Source organism: Podarcis pityusensis, assembly GCF_964106645.2.
Source record: "Podarcis pityusensis genome assembly, chromosome: 13".
NCBI classification, from domain to species: Eukaryota; Metazoa; Chordata; class Lepidosauria; order Squamata; family Lacertidae; genus Podarcis; species Podarcis pityusensis.
In genome coordinates, this window is record NC_138038.1 from 27,961,733 (window position 1) to 27,983,167 (window position 21,435).

The 21,435-nt window shown below is 40.7% G+C and overlaps 2 protein-coding genes across 2 annotated transcripts; both read left to right on the forward strand.

Annotated features, from left to right (window-relative positions):
• Window positions 1–382: 382 nt before the first annotated feature.
• On the forward strand, window positions 383–7,448 carry LOC308461959 (vomeronasal type-2 receptor 26-like; the record flags this gene model as incomplete). The annotated part of the gene is made up of 5 exons (XM_080979129.1): window positions 383–589; window positions 1,815–2,681; window positions 3,568–3,795; window positions 5,789–5,915; window positions 6,547–7,448. The coding sequence occupies 5 exons, from the start codon at window positions 383–385 to the stop codon at window positions 7,446–7,448; spliced, it is 2,331 nt and encodes a 776-aa protein (XP_080835255.1).
• Window positions 7,449–12,029: 4,581 nt separating this feature from the next.
• LOC308461960 (vomeronasal type-2 receptor 26-like) lies at window positions 12,030–18,970 on the forward strand (the record flags this gene model as incomplete). Its single annotated transcript, XM_080979130.1, has 5 exons — window positions 12,030–12,227; window positions 13,955–14,815; window positions 15,675–15,902; window positions 16,777–16,903; window positions 18,069–18,970. 5 exons carry the CDS (start codon window positions 12,030–12,032, stop codon window positions 18,968–18,970), a joined length of 2,316 nt encoding a protein of 771 aa, XP_080835256.1.
• Window positions 18,971–21,435: the final 2,465 nt, after the last annotated feature.

Consider the following 21,435-nt stretch of genomic DNA (forward strand, 5'->3'; position numbering starts at 1 on the left):
AGAGACAGGGAGGGGCAGAGGGTGTGGCTCTAAGGAAAAGAAGAGGGAGAGAGGCAGCCATTCAGCCCTTAAATAGGGTGGCTCTCCCCTCCCAAGGCACCAAGTGCGTGCATGATTCAGAAGTGCTATGCAGACTGCCTCTTTCAGCCTGAACAAGCTTCATATATGTCCCACCGGTTGACACCAAGGTGGAATGGGCAGCAGAACAGGGCACAGTGGAACAGAACAGGTGGGAAAAATCCTTTCTCCCTTTGTTTTTCTTATTACTCCATTAAACAACTGTAGCTCTTATTACAGATCAGTACCTAAGAACTACCAGCATATTCTGGCATTAGCATTTGCTGTCAAAGAGATCAATGAGAATCCCAACATCTTATCAAATATGTCTCTGGGGTTCCGCATCCTCGATAGCTACTATTCTGCAAGGATGACCTATAAAGCCACCCTGAGCCTGCTTTCTGCACACCATAGATTTACCCCAAACTTCAAGTGTGACAACCAGAGCAATCTGATTGCTTTCATTGCAGGATGTGTCTCTGAAATCTCTGCCAACGTGGCAATCATTTCAGCAGTCCACAAGACTCCACAGGTAAGCTGTCAGTATAGAGGTTTGTAGGTTTCACAACAATTTCAATCAAGCATTTGAAAAGTTCCCCTATTTTATTTTTGTTAGCAAACATACTAGAGGTAGGTCATAATGGTAAAATAATTATCAGATGAAAGACTAATGCTATTTTGCATTGCAGTAATGGATCGATAGTTTTCAGGTCATGGGCAGTAAAGTGCTGCCCTTTTCTTCATTGTCCTCTTTTGAACCTGTTTCAGTCTACCTGGATCTTTCTTAAAGGGAGATGGGAATGGGAGAAAGTCGAGGAAACTGGGTATAGTTAACCGTGAGAATAGGAGAATTATGGGAAATGATACATAATGAACTGAAAAAAATGTTTGAAAGTGCTCCCCTCCCAACAGATTCCTTTCTGTTGGGGATAATTCAGACTGAAATTCCGAGGTGTCAAAAAAGGTTATTTATGTATGCCACTACTGCGGCCCATGTTTTGTTAGCCCCAAAATGGAAAACGAGCGAAGTCCCAACTAAAGAAGAGTGGCAACTTAAATTGACAGAATATGTGCAGCTTGCAGACTTAACATATAGAATAGGAGAACAAGAATAACATATGTTTAGAGAAGATTGGAAAATGTTTATTGAATATATGGGAAATAACTGTGTACATCTGAAAACGCTAGCAGCATTAATATAAATTCAACAGTGCAAATAAGTTTTGATCGATGTAATAATGGAATACTAAATGGTATAGTTTTTGTAAAATATGCAGGGATTTATGATATGCAAAATAAACCATGGAAAGAGAAGAGAAGTAATTGATATCTTAAGGATGTAAAAATGAGTACTTTAAATTGTAAAACAGAAAATTTAATAAAAATTAGAGAGAGAGAGAGAGAGAGAGAGAGAGAGAGAGAGAGAGAGAGAATGTGAGGCTTTTTGTGGGAGGCGGACATTTTAAGCACTCTTCAAATGCCAAATATCTGAATGGTCATCACATCAAAGAGGGCAAAGACTTGCACTCTCTTGCTCAAGGAGTCAGGACAATATTGGGTTGAAAATTATGAGAAATGTATTAATGGTAAGCCCAATTCGAAGAGAGAATGAATTACTAAAGGGTAATAGGTGATGGTTAAGAAGAGGCTTAACAACTGTTTTTGTTAACTCCTGATGGCCTAGTAGATTCTAACTCTTAGATAGCAATATTTAACACACTTTTATTTTATGTGGTTACTTATATTCTTTATTTCAGATCACTTATGGGTCATTTTTGACAGCAAAACGTACCAAAAGGCTGTTCCCCTTTTTGTACCAGATGGTACCCAATGAAGGCCAGCAATATGTGGGAGCTGTACGGTTATTTCGGCATTTTGGATGGACGTGGGTTGGGCTCTTGGCTGTGAATGATGACAAAGGGGACCGCTTTTTACAGACAACGGTGCCACTGCTTTCCCAAAACAATATCTGTTATGCCTTCATAGTAAGAATACCAAAACGTTCTTTTGTGGATGAGTTGATAGCCTTGCTTATACAGCGGCTGAGAAGCTTTCACATTATCACGGAGAAAAAAGCCACTGCAGTCTTTGTATATGGAGAACCTCCATCCTTTCAGGTTTTGAGAGTGTTGCTCTTTCTAGCACCTTTCTCGTCACTGCCACCTTTCAGTAAAGTATGGATTATTACATCCCACTGGGATTTTGCATCTCTCTCTGTTCAAAAGATTTGGGACATACAAGCCTTTCATGGTTCCATATCCTTCGCAGTTCACTCAAATGAGCCATCAGGATTCCAAAAGTTCATTCAGAAGATAAGACCTTACTGGAACAAAGAAGATGGGTTTATCAAGGACTTCTGGAAACAGGCATTCGCCTGTTCATTAAAAATGTCTAAATGGGAGCAGGAGGAGGAGGAGGAAGACGGAAAAAAAAGTTGCACTGGGTCTGAAAAGTTGGAGAGCATTTCTGGAATATTATTTGAAATGAGCATGACTGGCCACAGCTACAATATCTACAATGCTGTCTATGCTGTGGCTTATGCTTTGAATGCTATATATAAATCCAACTCCAAAATTAAAACGTTGGTCGGGAGACATGCATTTCAGAATATGCAACCATGGCAGGTAATTACAATTCCATAATTTAGCAATAATAACAAAACAGGCTAGTTTATGCCCCAGACATAATATGAATTCATGAGCTTACATAAAACAGTTGCATCAGGGTTTTTTTGGTGTGTGTGTGTGTGTGTGAGAGAGAGAGAGAGAGAGAGAGAGAATTTTGATACATAGTGCAAACCACATAATATTATGGTGATTTCCCCCATTATCTGGAATCTAACAGAGAGAAATTACAGCCAGAAATAGAAACGGAACAGAAATGTTGGTCATTAGTTCTGTGCTTTATGATTTTAAAAATGTTATGATGTTTTAACAATTTTATGGTGCATAGCCATGAATTTATGAGTTGGTGATTTATTTATTTATTTTCATGATCTTTTTTGTTCAGTTTTACACTACACATTTAATTTGAAACATTAGACATAACCACCAGCATTTAGGATTCTCTGAATCCTTAGACTTCCTTCACCTTTCCATGGTTTCCATTTTCAATCTTTTTCAACTGCATCATATATTTTCTCTATTTTTCTTAAAATAATCCATTTTTACCTTAGTTTTTTTGTACATTACAAGCGTTACTCAAATCCTGCCAAAGTTTTTAGTTGTTTACAATGTTCTCTTAGGTAGTTTGTAATTTCCCCCCATTCCTTATTAAAGTTTCTCTCTTCCTGGTTACTGATTTTCCTGGTCAATTTTGCCATTTTGGCATAGTCCATCATCTTCACCAACCATTCGTCTCTGGTCAGGACATGAGTTGGTGATTTATTAATACTCTTATAAAAATGAATAAATATACTGTCTGAAAAAGGGCAAGACTTCTAAGAGGTCTAAATATTAAAATTACTTCAAGAAACTGTTATTCCCTTGTTAACATTCTTTTTCAAACTAGGTCCATTACTTTCTAAGAAGAACCATATTCAACAACAGTGTTGGAGACACTGTGCATTTTGATGAAAATGGAGAATTAGTTACAGGTTTTGATGTTACAAACTGGCTGATGTTTCCCAATGGTTCAGTGGTTAGAGTGAAAGTTGGAAGACTGGAACCTCAGGCTCCTCCAGGCAAAGAGTTAATCATTAATACGAGTCAAATCGTGTGGCATCAAAGCTTTAATCAGGTGAGTATATAAAAGTGAAATATTCAGTCTTGGCCAGTTCCTCATTCTCTTCAGCTGATGAATTGTGCTAGTTAGCATTATTTTTAAATAAAGCAAACCAGAATTCCTTCCAATTTTTGTAAAGAAACTATTTTAAATTGATGGAATCAAATGTGTCTGGCTCAGATCTATTTTTCTAATGTAATGACTCATCAGGTTTGGCCATTCATTCCAGTATTTTTCACTGAAGACTGAAAATAGCAGCCTGTAAAATATGTGGGTAGAGAGTTGCCTCTAAGCCTCCTATTTGTAGTCCAACATGTTCATGATGGCAACAGCTCCTTTTTTTGCCACCATCTTTAATTAGAATATCAGGGCTGCTTTTTAGTCTGCGAATGGCAGAGCATTCAGCACAGCTAAGACTGTGTCATAAACTGGTGCCATTTGCTGGTCATCTCAGCATGTGTGGAGAGGCAAGAGAATTCTGTGCAGAATAATAATCCAGTGTTCAAACCATCTGGAGAGATCCATGCAGAATTCCTGAATCTTTCTGTTTGTTTTTCTTTTGCTGTTTTTCAGTGTGTTGTCCAGTGGTCGACAGTAGTTGGTATTTGTGCACTGATGCTCTGGTTATGGTAGAAGCATCCCTAGAGCCATAGACAGCAGAACATAGACAACAATCTCTTATGCTGATAGGCCTATGCTTGAGATTTAAATAAATTGCATAGATTGCACACTCCGTTGATGACTTTGTAGTATATATATTTTTTAATGCATAAATATTTATGCATGCATGCATAAATATTGAAAGCCTCCAGATCTCCAGAGGCACATTTGTATTTTTGGTGACATGGAAGAAGAGGTCCCATAAAAGGGCAGACTCTATTGACTGGACCAGGCTGGATTAACAATATAGTTGGCTGAGTTTCTCAGGAAGTCCCACAAATGCCTTGGAGTTTTTGTGGCATATGGTCTAAGAATGGAGTCCATATAACCGACACCTATGCTGGCAAGGGTGGTCTGGAACATTTTGCTTCTGTATGCAAAATGCCTCCCCACTGCTGCTTCCCACTGTTGATGCTGCCATACCCCACCCCCTGCAGATTCAGGGTCCCTTCTCCCCCACATGGGCTGCCACCCATGCCGTCCACCACCACAACTGCACCCTTGCCTGTGGCTGCACCCATGCTGCTGCCACAACAAAGCAGCAGCAGCAGCAGCAGCAGCAGCAGCAGCAGCAGCAGCAGCGAGGGGGCAGCATTAGTGGTGAGGGCAAGAGCACTGTTGCAGCAGTGGTGGCGGCGGCATGGGCAAAGTTGCAGAAGGGGTGGCAGCAGTGCAATAGTGAGGGAAAGGATGGGAAGGGGAGTTGGTTGGATCTGCCACCTGAGGTAAATTGGTTCACTCTACTTCATACAAGGGGGACGCGGGTGGCGCTGTGGGTTAAACCACAGAGCCTAGGACTTGCCGATCAGAAGGTCGGCTGTTCGAATCCCCGCGACAGGGTGAGCTCCCGTTGCTCGGTCCCTGCTCCTGCCCACCTAGCAGTTTGAAATCACGTCAAAGTGCAAGTAGATAAATAGGTACCGCTCCGGCGGGAAGGTAAACGGCGTTTCCGTGTGCTGCTCTGGTTCAACAGAAGTGGCTTAGTCATGCTGGCCACATGACCCAGAGGCTCCCTCAGCCTATAGAGCGAGACGAGTGCCGCAACCCCAGAGTCGTCCGCGACTGGACCTAACGGTCAGGGGTACCTTTACCCTTTTACTTCATACAAGCACCAGCCTTGTCTACTGGGATAGTTAGTACCAGTGCCTGAAACTATGGGATGCTCAAGGTTGATTGGTTTGTGCATTTTGGGTTGCCTGAGTTAACAATATTGTTGGCCAAGTTCTGGTAGTTGCAGTTGTGGCCCATGGATACATGAAAAACAGTTTAGAGTTTGGTCTCTTCTTTGGTCTTCAATGAAGCAAAGAAGATGCCTTGCTGCTAACCACACCTTCATATTTCCATGCAGGTGATGCCAGTTTCTGTATGCAATGATAACTGCTATCCTGGCTATAGTAGGAAAAAGAAGGAGGAAGAGAAATTCTGCTGTTATGATTGTGCTCCATGTCCAGAAGGGATGATCTCTAATCAGAAAGGTATAAGGGATAACCAATAAATTTCACAAAAGACACAGGGAGCATAAAATACCAGCATAGGAAGCAAAAAAACAATACCCAATTTCTTTTTGTTTGTTTGTTCCTGGTATTTCTTGACCCTACTTCATCTTAAGGTCCCGGGGCAAATTACATAGACTAAAAATACAATTACAAAGAAACTATAATATACATATAAATATATAAAGTTTTAGTGCCAAATACATCTCAGTGAGGAGGGAGTTTTATCATTTTGGAGCCACTACAAATAAGGCTCTTTCACAAACCACCCAATTCTGCCTCCATATATTTAACCACCTTTTCCAAAAAACCTGCCAGTAGCTCCTTAACTTTGATCCCAATATCTTCCCTCTCCTTCTCATGAATCACCCTGAATTATGGAATTACTGGGATACAGAAAAACACATAGCCATTACATTACTACAGCACAGAACCATGTGCAAATTCAGAACCATGGGTACGCAAAAAGATGCAATTTCTATTTTCTTTTTTTCTAGAGCTAGTAAAAACAAAATCAAAAGCATACAAAATTCATTGATTGTTGTAACTGATTCTTACAGAAAGATGTAGTTCGGCATCTTGAAATACTTATTATATCTTCATTTTATTTCAGACATGGATGCCTGTTTCAAATGTCCAGAAATCGAGCACCCCAATATTGACCAAACTCAATGCATTCTCAAGGTCCTAAGCTATCTGTCTTATAAAGAAGATTTAGGGATCATCTTAACTATTTTGGCTATTTCCTTTTCTTTGCTTACAAGTTTAATCCTTGGAACGTTTATCAAGCACAAGGCCACTCCCATTGTCAAAGCCAACAACCAGACCCTCACCTACATCCTCCTCATCTCCCTCCTCCTTTGCTTCCTTTGTTCCTTGCTTTTCATTGGACAGCCTGGAAAGGCCATCTGCCTTCTGCGACAAACAGCCTTTGGTTTAATCTTTTCTGTTGCCCTTTCCTCTGTGTTGGCAAAAACTATCACGGTAGTCCTGGCATTCATGGCAACTAAACCAGGATCCGAGATGAGGAAATGGGTGGGAAAAGGACTAGCAAACTCTATGGTCTTTTCCTGTTCCTGCATTCAAGCAGCTATTTGTATAGTTTGGCTACTTACTTCTCCGCCATTTCCAGATATGGACATGTACTCATCGAGTGGGGAAATTATATTAGAATGTAATGAGGGTTCACCTGCTATCTTTTCATGTGTGTTGGGATATATGGGTTTCCTTTCCATTCTCAGTTTCATTGTGGCTTTCCTAGCCAGAAAGTTACCAGACAGTTTCAATGAGGCCAAGTTTATCACTTTCAGCATGTTGGTGTTTTGCAGTGTTTGGTTAACTTTTATTCCAACTTACTTGAGTACCAAAGGAAAATACATGGTGGCTGTGGAGATCTTCTCCATCTTGTCCTCTGGTGCTGGATTACTGGGTTGCATCTTTTCCCCAAAGTGCTACATCATTGTGCTGAGGCCTGAGCTGAACAGCAGGGAACATCTAATAAGGATGAAGAAGTGATGTAATCTAAGTTCATCTCTTCTTTGTGCTCTTATATATCCTTCACTGGAAATCGTGTTCTCCAAATCATGGAGAGCCACTTGTTGCGGTGAGCTCACCAAACTGCCTTCTTTTTGCTGGGGCAGACCCATTTGGATGACCTCCTCACCTCATTGGTTGCCCCTTTGTTGCTGGGGAAAATTTTCTGTTGGTTGGGGTTTGATTGGCAACTAAGGGGCTATTTAAGGGGCTGCACAAGGTGAAGTACTTTCTTTTTCGCATTGTGCAACGGATCTCCCTCTCTCCCTCCCTGTAATTTAAGGTTGTGTTTTTGGCCTTGCTATGCCTATCTAGGGGTGGTCTGTTTTTGGAGCAGGGGCCCGGTAGGAATTTTGCCACTTGGCTGATTGGCTGGTGCCATTTGGTTTTTGCCTACCGTGTAGCAAATCGTCACTTTGTAAGGTTGGCGGTTAGGCATTGGTTCATTCTTTGGTGGAGGGGATTATGGATTGCCTGTGCCTGCCCCTCATTTTTGTTGCTGCTCTAGGGAATTCCGTTAATGGAATCCAGGGGCTCGATTTACTCTGTCTGATCCCCTCTCAGGGGTAGGGCCATGTCAGAGTTTCTAGGAGCATCTGGGGTAAACTAAGAGGCGGAAATCTGCCTCTGTGCTCCCCCAGTATGTTTTCACTTACTGACCTCTGGAGGTTCCAGTTGTGAGTCCTGTTCCTGCAGGTGCAGGTTCAGGTAGTCTGAACCAATGCTAAGCAACCACTCACACATGCTGTAATCAATAAAATTGTGGCCAAAATTAATGCCAAAAATCTTAAACAAATATTCTGTGTCCTGTGTGATTTATTTTGGAGGGGGTTTGGGGGTCTTCACATGCAAATATTGATGCTAGGGATCTCATGAGAATTTGGGTATGTTTAGTAGATCATTATCCCAAGGCCAGAACTGAATACAAAGAGCAACTAATAAAAATAAAGATAAAATAATGGAAGCTCATCTCTTTAGCCAGGTCTTAGATGTACTTCACTGGGAATAATGGTCTTGGTTGTATTTCATGAGGATTCAGCAATGAATGCTTACACTGGGGAACAACTACTTTCTTTTCAGCAGAGGCTCGGCCCACCTGGATTTGGCATTCATCTCAAGACTGTTCATAGACACCCTGCCCTATGCTGCCTGTAACTACGTCCAGTTCCCAAATAGGAACATTCATCTTGTGGACCAGGACAGGGGACCATACAACAGCTGTAGCTCCTTTGAGAATGGAAAAAGCTTCTAGATTCCCCTCCTCCTTCCATGTTGCTACGTTAGCTGAAAAAGATGCTGCAATTATACTGGCATGGTGTCTTTTTTCCCTTCAGGGGTCATGGGTGTGGCATCCTGCATGATGGAAGAGGCTAGCTAAGGCTAGGGGGAGGACCTCCCCCTCCACCATGGTCGTGCCATGCCACAACTGCTTCCTTGCCACAATTCCACTGGGAACAGGGATTTTTGGCCCACGGGCCATATTCCCATAACAGCAACCTTCTAGGAGCACAGTGAGTGTCAGAGTAGAATATGGGTAGAACAAGGATTGTGAGTCTTACCCAGGGATGGAGGAGAAATTTAGTTTAGTTTGCATTTAAAGGTCAACCTACCTAATTCACACTTTCTGACGCAATATGCATACAAAACACAACTATCCTTCCAAATGTGTATGTCGCTGAATTCTGCAATTCAAGTAATGTGTGCAATAATGCATAGACTAGACTAAAGTGTGCATACAAATGCATATATTAGTGAAGAGAATGTATATTATGCATTATATTGTGGAACATTGCATTGCAAAAATGTTAGGCAAACTTGCATTAAAAATGGTACATTAGGAGAAATACATACAACCCCCCCCCCCCCGACAACATGAAGAGCTATATACCAACATAATGCTGAGTCTCAAATTCTCCAGGCTGTAAATGAAGTTAAACTTCAGCTTTCATATTATACTAATTTTGAGTGATCTGTGGTTAAACTTAAATATAGTCCTGGGCAAAGGTAACCTGGGGTTACCAGGCAAATTTCCACAAACTAGTTATTATTCCTCTAAGAAGAAAATAACTGTTCTATAATTTGAGAGGAACTCCTAGCAGTAACAAACTTCAAAGACCAGCAACACACTGGGGAAGATAGAATCATAATTACTGTTTTTTAAAAATCTTCCTACACAATTGACAACCGAAGCCCATTCTCAAGATCAACAAGCAACACCTGAGGACAACCACACATATTGTTTAGAACAGGATCTAGGCACAGGTAAGGCAGTGCCATTTTTTTTCTATGATCATTTCCCCTTTATATGCTACCATTGCTTCCGCAAGATTTTTCTGTCATGATTTTAACCCCCACCCCGATATAAACTATGTGAATCCCAGTTCTTATCCTCTCTTCTTGCCCATTTCATCTTCCACTTCCCAGTTTCTTACTGTGAAAAATTAGGCCACATTGACTAGTTATTGATTCACACATTCATTGCTGCACACTGTCTCACCCTCATTTGTACATGCTGACTGAAAATCCCCAAGGTTACACTTTTTTTTTTTTTTACACTTTAAAGCAAAATAATAGATACCTGTACATGAAGAGGCGTGTATGGCTATTTTTTAAGAAAAGGAAAATGTGTACTTCTCAGTCTCCCTTTGAGAATACAGTAAGGCAATAAAAAGAAAATTATGTACAGGAACACAGATTGACAAGGAGCTACTTTTAACCATAAGACGTGCACACAAATTCCCTAAAAGGCTCAATATAGCAACGGAATCAACCAAAATTCAAGGAAGGCTGTGGCAAAGCTGTTCCTAGCCTTACAGGATGCTGTAGATGGAAACATGGAAATCTACATTTGGAGAGGACTTTTTGTCAACAGAATCATGTTGGTGGTGACATTGCTGCTTATAATGCTGTGTCATACTGTATGCAATACTTATTCTATTAATTGTTCCATATATGATGATCCCCATCCTATTCCCCATGAATTTTACCAGTCAGGAGATTTTGTGATTGGGGGAATTGTTTCTCAAGTCTACTTCCTTTATAACAACCTCTCCTTTTTGGAACAGCCAGCACAGGCCTTGATTGAGGAATCCATGTAAGATTTCCAGATTTCCTTCCTTCCTTCCTTCCTTCCTTCCTTCCTTCCTTCCTTCCTTCCTTCCTTCCTTCTCTCTCTCACCCACCCCCTTCGATCTCTCATTCTATAATAGTTCAGTTCTCAGTATCTGAGAGCACATAATTAAGCACCATTCAGGCATTATTTATTGTCTGAAGCTGCAACACACAGGGACAATCTAGGGTTTATGTTTGGAAATTAAAGCACCATGGAGAGGGGCCCACAATCAAATCTGACTCCCTAATGAGAGTATGTGCGTGATGAATATGTTTTTAAGAATAGTCTTGTCACCATGTATTATTAATATTTTTTAAACTGCACAAGTGAAATATCATAGTATATGTTTCTTGAAAAGTAATTTCTGAATTGTCCCTCAGGCACTTTGCACTCTCTTGACATAACTGGATTATGGTTTTCAAATGCAGCTGAGTTTATGGACGGTTGGAAGTCTCCCCTTGGCACCTTTTGCTTGCAATATCTTCTCTCATTTCATCTGCAAATGGTAGATGCATTTAAATTGCAGCAGTCTGTCCCTGGCTTTAGGAGATTAAATGATCCATTAGTTGCTTGCACTGATATTTCTTCAATGATTGAAATGGTTGCTACAGAGGTTTTTAAGGCATGTTCACAGACACATAAAGGTTCAATGGGTGGACAAGGGAGAGGCACACATTCAAGGCCCACTCCCATTGTCCTCGTATGCCTTCCCAGTCCCTATGTTGATAAGTAAAGCATGGCCCATGATAGTGAGAGGTGTTCTACTCACATTCAAGCAAACATGAATAACATGTCTCCTGCAGAGCTTCCCCACTCAACACAGGGAATGTTGAGGGCTGAGCATTTGAGGCAATGCACACAGGTCATTGGGGCAGGGCTTGGAGGCACACCCCAGACCCATGGATAGAGTACTTGCATGGCCAGGCATTAGTGAATACCAAGAAAGTTACTGGAGAGACAACAGAAGAGGCTCGCTTGTCTCTTCTCAGAGGTTGCTTTCAAAAGCTAGGAAGTACATTATATATGTCAAATCTATTTTGGGCTAGCACTTGTGTTTGTGTGCAAAAGGAGTGAATTATTGTTGTAAAGAAAGTGAACCTAACAAATGTAAGGAGCAGCATGTTATGTTCTTGAATAATCCCCAAACATTCTGATCATTCAACTATTCATCAGAAGAGTACCTGTATCATATATCTTACTTTCTGCTAACTTTGCTGTACCTTTGCTTTTTCAACTTCTGTGGCATTGAGTTACATCTCAATATCAGTAGTTTGCAGATGAATGTTGATGAAGTGTACAAATGTATTTTTACTGGTGCTTTGCTGCTGCTTTATTAAACAGGCTGTACCTCTTTTTACAGTTCAGTGCCTAAGAACTACCAGCACATTCTGGCTTTAGCATTTGCTGTCAAAGAGATCAATGAGAATCCTAGCATCTTATCAAACGCCTCCATGGGCTTCTATATCCTCAATAGCTACTTCACCGCAAGAATGACTTATAAAGCTAGCCTTAGCCTGCTTTCCAAACAGAAGTTTGTCCCCAACTTCTGTTGTGATGGCCAGAACAAGCTGATAGCTTTAATTGGAGGATCTGTCTCTGAAATCTCTGCCAATATGGCCATTATTTCAGCAATCCACAAAATTCCACAAGTAAGCTCTAGAGATACCACGAAAGTGGCACATGTGGAAATGGAAATTGCCTCAGTTTATATGTTCATTTGTGGTCAGGAATGGAAATCATGCAAGCACATATGATCTTTATTCATTGTTGTTGTTTTCAGTCCCCAAATGATGACATACACATATATAATTTTTTCTGATATTTCCTTTATATTGAAATAAAATGGGCATTGCATTGAAATGATGTAATGACATCATTAATGACATAGTTACATAAAATTTGGGCACAGCAGACAGGGATATGAATGTAGTTCTTAGTGGCAGTGGCATGGAACAGTGCTGATTGCAATGAATACGGGTTAGAAACAAACTGATTCTTTCCTGTATCCCTAGTCTTGATTTCAGCACAGCATTCAAAAAGTTCAAAAAGTTTCATTAGAAATCTGTTTCAATGCAGACTATATGGTAATATCGTTAGGTTGATTGAAAGATAAAGAATGGAAAACTGCTCTGAAACTAACAAAATGCAAATAAACAAAGTGCCAAACTAAGGCAGAAAAAAATTCAAAAGCAAACCTTTGGATAGGGGACAACTGGCAGAACAACAACACACCTGAAAGAGATATAGTAGACCAATGGTTCCCAAACTGAGCATGGTGCTCCACGAAGCATCTCCAAGTGCTCCGTGAAGAGCTTGGAAAGAAAAATAAATAAAATAAATGTGAATAAAATAAATAAAATAAATGTAAAAACAGCCCCAAATGCACATGCATAAGGGTGACAAAACTGCTCCATGAGGAATTTCTCTCTTGAAAAGACTCCCACCACACAAAAAGTTTGGGAACCACTGTAGTAGACCAAGAGCTAACTATCAGTTACCACTGTGATGCAGCTGCGCAAAGTCTTAATGCAATTTAAGCTGCTTCAATGCAACCAAAGTGCTGTATATTGAGAAGTAAAAGCTGAATGTTATTTAAATAGCACACCTCAAGTTTAGTATTGGTTGGAAAGTGTTCTCGAAGCTACAAACATGAGTCTGACCAAACTGCGGGAGGCAGTGGAAGACAGGAGTGCCTGGCGTGCTCTGGTCCATGGGGTCACGAAGAGTCGGACACGACTAAATGACTAAACAACAACAAAGTTTAGTATTATGTTCAGTCCTAAGTGCTGCACTTTATCATAGATAAAGATAACTTGAAACAGCTTCAGAGGAAGACGATGAAGATGGTCAGGAGAATGGGGAGAAATGCCTATGACAAAAGCTTGGATGTGAACCTTACATCCCTCTTCAAGTACAAAACGTCTGAATAGCTGTGACATTGAAGAGAGAAACAAATTGTCATCTGCTGTTCCAAAGTGTAGGATAAGATTTTGGAACAGCATTAGGAGACTCTTCTTAATGCTAAATGCAATTCAAATATAGAACCAATTACCAAAGGGTCCTTGCTGGAGCAGTGCCAGATTTAGGACAGTGTATATGGTTCCCCCTCACAGGACACCGAGCCAAGGGGGCTCCAAATTGAGAGGATCTAAAATTGAGCTTGAGGGTGTGTGCATGCCAAAGTTGGGGTTCGCTTAGAGTACCCCCGGAGTTCTTCAGGCAGAGCCACAAAAAGTCATATATCGTGGGTGATATATAGTGATTTCCTGCATCATGCTAGATTTTGCACTTGATTGCCTACGGGACCTTTTCCAGCTCTAGGATACAAAGACAGACCTTTTTGTTGTGTGAAAAATTATTATACGCTTTCTTTCAGCTTCCTTATGGATCATTTTTCACAGGACAACATGGCAAAATGCTACTTCCATTTTTGTACCAGATGGTACCCAATGAAGCCCATCAACACATGGGAGCTGTGCGGTTATTTCAGCATTTCGGATGGACGTGGGTTGGGCTCTTGGCTGTGGCTGATGACAAAGGGGACCGCTTTCTGCATACAATGGTGCCACTGCTTTCCCAGAATGGCATATGTTATGCCTTCATAGTAAGAATACCAAAATGGAGTTATATGGATGAACTGATAGACTTGCTTATACAGCAGCAGTACAAATATGAGATTCTCAGGGAGAGAAAAGTCAGTGTATTCTTTATATATGGAGAACCTCCATCCTTTCAGGTTTTGAGAGTGTTGCTCTTTCTAGCACCTTTCTTGTCACTGCCACCTCTTGGCAAAGTGTGGGTTGTTACCTCCCACTGGGATTTTGAATCACTGTCTGTTCAAAAGAATTGGGATATGCAAACCTTTCATGGTTCCATATCCTTCACTGTTCATTCAGATCAGCCATTGGGATTTCAAAAGTTCAATGAAGGAATAAGACCTTCCTGGGCCAAAGGAGATGGTTTTATCCAGGACTTCTGGGAACAGGCATTCAGCTGCTCATTAAAGAAGTCTAATGGACAGGAGGAAGAGGGGAAGAAGAGTTGCACTGGAAAGGAGAAGCTAGAGAATCTTCCTGGAAATCTGTTTGAAATGCACATGACTGGCCACAGTTACAACATCTACAATGCTGTCTATGCTGTGGCACATGCTTTGCATGCCATGTACACACAGAGCTCCAGATACAGAAGAATGGAAGAAAGAGGGAAACTAGGATTTCAGAATGTACAACCCTGGCAGGTAATGACAATTAAACACAATGGCAACAAAACAGACTAGTTTATGGCCCAGAGATAAAAGCAACTCAAAAACCACAACTAATTCAGAATGAGACAGCTAGATTGGTGACTGGGAGCGGCCACCTGGTCCTAAAGGATCTCCATTGGCTCCCAGTATGTTTCTGAGCACAATTTAAAGTGTTGGTGATGAGCTTGAAAGCCCTTAACAGCCTTGATCCTGTATAATATTATATCATCATAATCATTTATACCCAATCTCCAGCCCAATTTTTCAGCCCAGACACTGAGGTTCACCTCCAAGGGCCTTGAGGTGGTTCCCTCACTGCAAGAAGTAAAATTACAGGGAACCAGTCAGAAGGCCTTTTTGACAATGGTGCCCTCCCTGTGGAATGCCCTGCTATCCGACGTCAAGGAGATAAACACAACTTGTAGAAGACATTTGAAGGCAGCCCTGTATCAAGATGTTTTTAATGTTTGACATTTTATTATGGTTGTATGTGTTGGAAGCTTCCCAGAATGGCTGGGTCAACCCAGCTAGATGTGTGGAATATAAATAAAATGATGATGATGATGATGATGATGATAATAATAATGATAATAATATCATTATTATTATTGATTACATACCAACAGTTGGGAAGTGTTAGGGTATGGGGGGGAGGGCTATTCATTTTGACAAGTAGCACCAGACTCATGATAGACTAATGACAGTTTTATCAACAATGGGTCAAGAAATGACAGCTAGAAATAGTGAACTCATAACCAAAAAAGAGCAGGACAGACTTTTAAGAATGCTAAATATTAAATTACTTTTGAGGCCTACGTAAGTATCTCTTTGTCAATATACCCTTCCAAATTAGGTGCATCACTTTCTAGGTAACACCATATTCAATAACAGTGCTGGAGACATTGTGTACTTTGATGTAAATGGAGAATTAGTGGCCAGTTTTGATGTCACAAACTGGATGATGTTTCCCAATGGCTCGGTAGCTAGAGTAAAAGTTGGAAGACTGGAACCCCAGGCTCCTCCAGGCAAAGAGTTAACCATTCACGATGACCAGATTGTCTGGCACCAAAGCTTTAATCAGGTGAGACATGGCATCAAATGATTGAGTAAATAAGAGTCAATATGCTCAATTTCCAAAAAGGCAATGTTAATGCTTTTGAAAGCATCTTATTGCATTAAAGTTTTAATTCTTCTAAAATCTCACAGAATCTCTTTATTCCATGAACAAGGTCTCATCTCAAAGAGACTTTATCATCTTGGTTGGTAGAATACACAACTCCCACCATCCCAGCACTTTTTGTAGGTGCTTGTTTTGAGGCAGAGCAAATTGAATGAGAAAGATAAAGGAAGTACAGCTTTCACCCTCCCACTGATTCTTTAAAATTCTGGTTATATGTAAAGAGAGCATCTCTACAGAGGTGTAAAAACTGACAACTTAGATGTATGGTGACAATGTGCTTGGAGAGCAATATCAGCTCATGCTATTTCTGTTTGCCAAAGCAGCTCTGTCTCATTCAGCCCACTGGGAATTGCTGGAACTGGACTGGACGATCCTAGGCTGGACAGTAATTTTACTGTCAAGAAGCATAGTATATCATCATGACTTGGCAGGTATCTAAATGTGGATTTGAGAGGGAGGAAGCTGTAAAATGTGATGTTCAAGCATTGCCTCTCAGCCTTCCATTTGTAGTCCAATGTATTCATTTTGGCAACAGTGTATCATATCTGTGCATTAGGTAGGTCAGAAGAAGAGGTCCCAAGGAAGAATATACTGTTCCACCTGGCTTGGTGTAATCCTAGATGGACTAGAAATATTGTTGGCTGAGTTCCAGGAGTTCCTGTTGTGGCCTATAGGGCATGCAATAGGTTAGATGGTTTCTTTTTCTCCAAGGAAGCAAATTGCATTGAACTGATGACTGGTTTTGTTGCTAATAATCCTTCATGTTTCTGTACAGATGCTGCCAATTTCTGTGTGCAATGACAATTGCTATCCTGGCTACAGCAGGAAGAAGAAAGAAGGAGAGAGATTTTGTTGCTATGACTGTGCTTGTTGTCCGGAAGGAAAGATCTCACACCAGAAGGGTAGGAGGAATAATCAATACATTTTATAAAAGACACAGGGAATATAAAACAGCATGACCTAGCTGAGAGAAGTCAATAATCAGAGGCAGAAGCTAAAACTGGTGAGTAGGAGGAGGGAGGTCAAGAGGCAGAGATGAGTCAGGTTAGTGAAGAATCACCTTCCGTGACAAGCTCCCATCCCCCCAACTCTGAAAACCAGAAGAGGCACAAAATGGGAGGAGCAGAACACAGGCACAGTTTCCAATTGCTAGGAAAACCCCCCCGGAGAGGAGGAGACATAGATGGCTGGGGGAGGGGGACGACCTTTAGTCTTGGTAACTGGTTTCATGGAGTAAGACCCACAAGGAATGAGCTGCTGTACTCATTAGGTATTGAAACTCAGCCAAGTATGTGAAGATTGTTTTTTTTTCTAATCAAGGTTAACTCTAGCTTTGAACATTGTGATTTACTGACCAGCTCGCTCTGTGACAGTAATGTGCCTTCATATCATACTTTGGGATTAAAGGGTTCTCCATACGCAAATAAATACAACTGTAAAAATTAGAAATAAAAGCAATAATAATACTTTGGCATGTGAAAAGTACTTACTGAATGTTTAAAGTGCTCCACCTACATTATTGCAATAACACCTATAACAATTTTGTAAATTACACATGAGGATTAAGATTGATAAATAACAGCATTTCCAAGGACAACCTTCTATGTTCATGACTTGAGAAGAGGTCTGCATCACAAAAATCTTGGGTTACACAGAAACATTTAGCCATTACCAGATCAGTGTGATCACCAAACATTCTCACTTTCTCTTTAAAATTATGGGAGTCCTTTCTCCTAGCGTTGGTGAAAGAACTGCAAGAACATAAACATAAGGAAGATGTTGGTTAACATTTTTACATTTTCTACTTACAACCGCCTCTACTTGGGCCCGATCCAAGTTGCGACCGCAGCAAAGCCGGAAGTAAATACCGGGTTTGCCGTGATTTGTGCACACACAGAAGTGGCTTCTGCCATTTGCGCACGCGCAGAAGCAGTTGCTGCTGTCTGCACATGCGCACAACAGCGCTTCTACCAGTGACCCATTTCACCTAAAGGATGGGCCACCGGAATGGATTATGGCGGTAAGTAGAGGTTTCACTGTACTTAAACAGCTCCTCCTTTTTTTCAGACATGGATGCCTGCATCGGTTGTCCAGAAGACCAGTATCCCAACAACAACCAAATTGAATGCATTCCCAAAATTCTAGTTTACCTTTCTTATAAAGAAACTTTAGGGAATATTTTAGCTACCACTGCTATTTATTTCTCTTTGATCACAAGTTTAGTTCTTGGAATTTTTATGAAGCACAAAGACAGTCCCATAGTCAAAGCCAACAATGCAACCCTTACCAGCATCCTCCTCATCTCCCTCCTCCTTTGCTTCCTCTGCTCCTTACTTTTCATTGGACAACCTGGAAAGATCATCTGCCTTTTTCGACAAATTACTTTTGGCATCATCTTTTCTGTGGCTCTTTCATCTGTGTTGGCAAAAACCGTCACTGTGGTCCTGGCATTCATGGCAACCAAGCCAGGGGCCAAGATGAGGAAATGTGTGGGGAAAGGGCTGGCAAATTCTATGGTCCTTTCCTGCTCCTTCATTCAAGCAGGCATTTGTGCTCTTTGGTTATTTACTTCTCCTCCGTTCCCAGATAGAGACATGCACTCAGTGCATGGAAAGATAATACTAGAATGTAATGAAGGTTCAGCTACCATGTTCTACTGTGTCTTGGGCTATATAGGCTTCCTAGCCTTCGCCAGCTTCATTGTAGCTTTCCTAGCCAGGAAGTTGCCTGACAGTTTCAATGAGGCCAAATTTATCACTTTCAGCATGTTGGTGTTTTGCAGTGTTTGGTTGACTTTTATTCCAACCTACTTCAGCACCAAGGGAAAATACATGGTGGCTGTGGAAATCTTCTCCATCTTGTCCTCTGGTGCTGGATTACTGGGTTGCATATTTTTCCCTAAATGCTACATCATTGTGCTGAGGCCCGAGCTGAACAACAGGGAACAGCTAATAAGGAGAAAACAATGAGACAATATAAAAGCATGTCTTTATGGTACACTGTAATCTATATTTCATTAAAAAGGACGGTGGCAAGGATTTATGGGAATGTGTGAAAGTGTGCCCCACAACTACTCTGTGTTTCCCCATCATATTTATTGTAAAGGTGATCATGGTTGTAGGGGGTATTCTAAGAATTAAATCATGGATGCTTCTATTGGAGAACTTAGCTCACATTTCTTTTGGCAGAAATGAACACAGCACAGCTGACTTAGATTTAGCATACACCTCAGTTAGTATTACAGTATACACGCCCTCATTAGTATTTCTTCTTCTTTCATCCTGTCTTTGTATAAACCCAGAAAACCAGTACAGTGATACCTCGGGTTACATACGCTTCAGGTTACATACACTTCAGGTTACAGACTCTGCTAACCCAGAAATAGTGCTTCAGGTTAAGAACTTTGCTTCAGGATAAGAACAGAAATCGTGCTCCAGCGGCGCGGCAGCAGCAGGAGGCCCCATTAGCTAAAGTGGTGCTTCAGGTTAAGAACAGTTTCAGGTTAAGAACGGACCTCCGGAATGAATTAAGTACTTAACCTGAGGTACCACTGTACTGCTGTTGATGCAATGTATCTTTTCATTTGTGGACAAGGAAATGAATGATTTTGAGACAATTGGACGTCAAAGAAATATTGTTTAACAGAAAGTGGAGGAGAGTTGTATGTTATCATTTTGTTTTAATGCAACTGGCAGATGGAAAATAAGAATTCCTTTTTTAAATTTTAAATTGTTTCCTTTCCCTTTCTCTCTCCCCCCTGCCTCTCTTTTCTTTCTTCTTCCTGATTCTTCCTCTTTCTTTTCTCTTTTCTTCATTCTCTCTCTTCTCTGACATCCTCTACTCAGGGCTTTTATTAGGGTCCAGGAGTGATAGATGGTTGATGGAGAGACCCTGGATGGGAGGCAAGAAAATGTTGGTTTTCCAGGGTGAGAGGCTAGGAGGAGAAAGTGGCTACTACCTTCTGTGGGTGGCAAGGGTTAAGAACTACCTTTAAGAGAGGACACCTTATTCTATTTGTACTTTTTGTAGCTTTTTAGAATAAAAAAATTACATTAGTTTTCTATATCTTACTGTATTATGAAAAACTTTAATAAAAATCTTAACACCAAAAGAAAGAGAATGCCACAACCCAGCCCTTCTGCAGTTTGTGACCTCCAGCTCATTCTGTTAAGTGGGGCTGTGAATTTCTGCCCCCAGATTGCCCCCTGTTGCCACACTGCAGACAGAGGAAGAAAGAGAAAAGCACCACTTACACAATTTCCTTAGAAATCCCACAAAGCTGTTTACAGAAGGAGTCTGTCATAATATTTGACTGTGTACATGACCTCGGATCTTTCACTCTCCCTGACTTCCATGGAATGAATAGGCTCCATGCCAAAAAACAAAACGAAAGATCACCTCAAGGTTAAGCAGACGACATGTGGCAATTTATACACTTCTCCAGAAATACCAGTTCCTTTTCTTTGGTGGAATTTGCATTAGTAATTGGCCACCCTCCTTGATTGTCAACTGTCTTTTATGTTTTATCACACAGTTCCTGTTCCACCATTCTTTTTACATGTAGTGACGTGCTTCAGATCCTTCCTAGGAACTCAACTCATTCCTGTTTTGTTTACTCTATACAATTTGAAACTGTAGGAGAGGCTCCCCCCCCCCCCAAGAGAGGTGGAATGGCTCTATAAAAGAAGAAGATTAATGCCCTCAAAATGAATGTCGTTCCAAAGCTTTTATACATTCTTAGAGGATTACCAATACATGTTCCCAAATTTTACTTCCAAAAAACAAATCAACTATTTAGATCATGCCTATGGGGTACAAAGCCACTAAAAATATCACTACATAAAATGCAACTTCCAACTAAGGAAGGTGGCTTTGGTCTCCCAGATCTGGAACTATATCACCAGGCCTACATGCTGAGTAAGACTAACGATTGGAGAGCTAGCACGAATACTCTCGAATGTAGTTTCTTTGAACCTCTTGTAGGGTGGACTAAACTCGGCTCCAAATTTATGAAATATCCTATTATCCTGGAGACTATGAAAGCACCTATAAAAATTTGAATGAATATAAATAAAAATAATAAGGAGCAATTAACAATATGGGCCAACCCAAAATAAAAAATTGGAAATCAAGTAATAATTTGGCAAAATTGGATGGAAAAAGGTATTTTGACATTGAATCAATTAATTGATGAAAATTACAAATTTGTGGAATATAAGTAAAGTATGGATTAACCAGTGAAACACAATGGCAATACATCCAATTGAAACATATGTTGGAAAGGCAGTTTGGCCTTGACGCTCTAGCAGCATCGGAAACACCCATGCTGCTACAAGATTTAATTTCTGCAACAAAAACAAAGAGCTCTACACTTGCACTATATAAAACCCTACTCAACAGGAAGAAATATGATTTAGAATATGATAGACAAAAA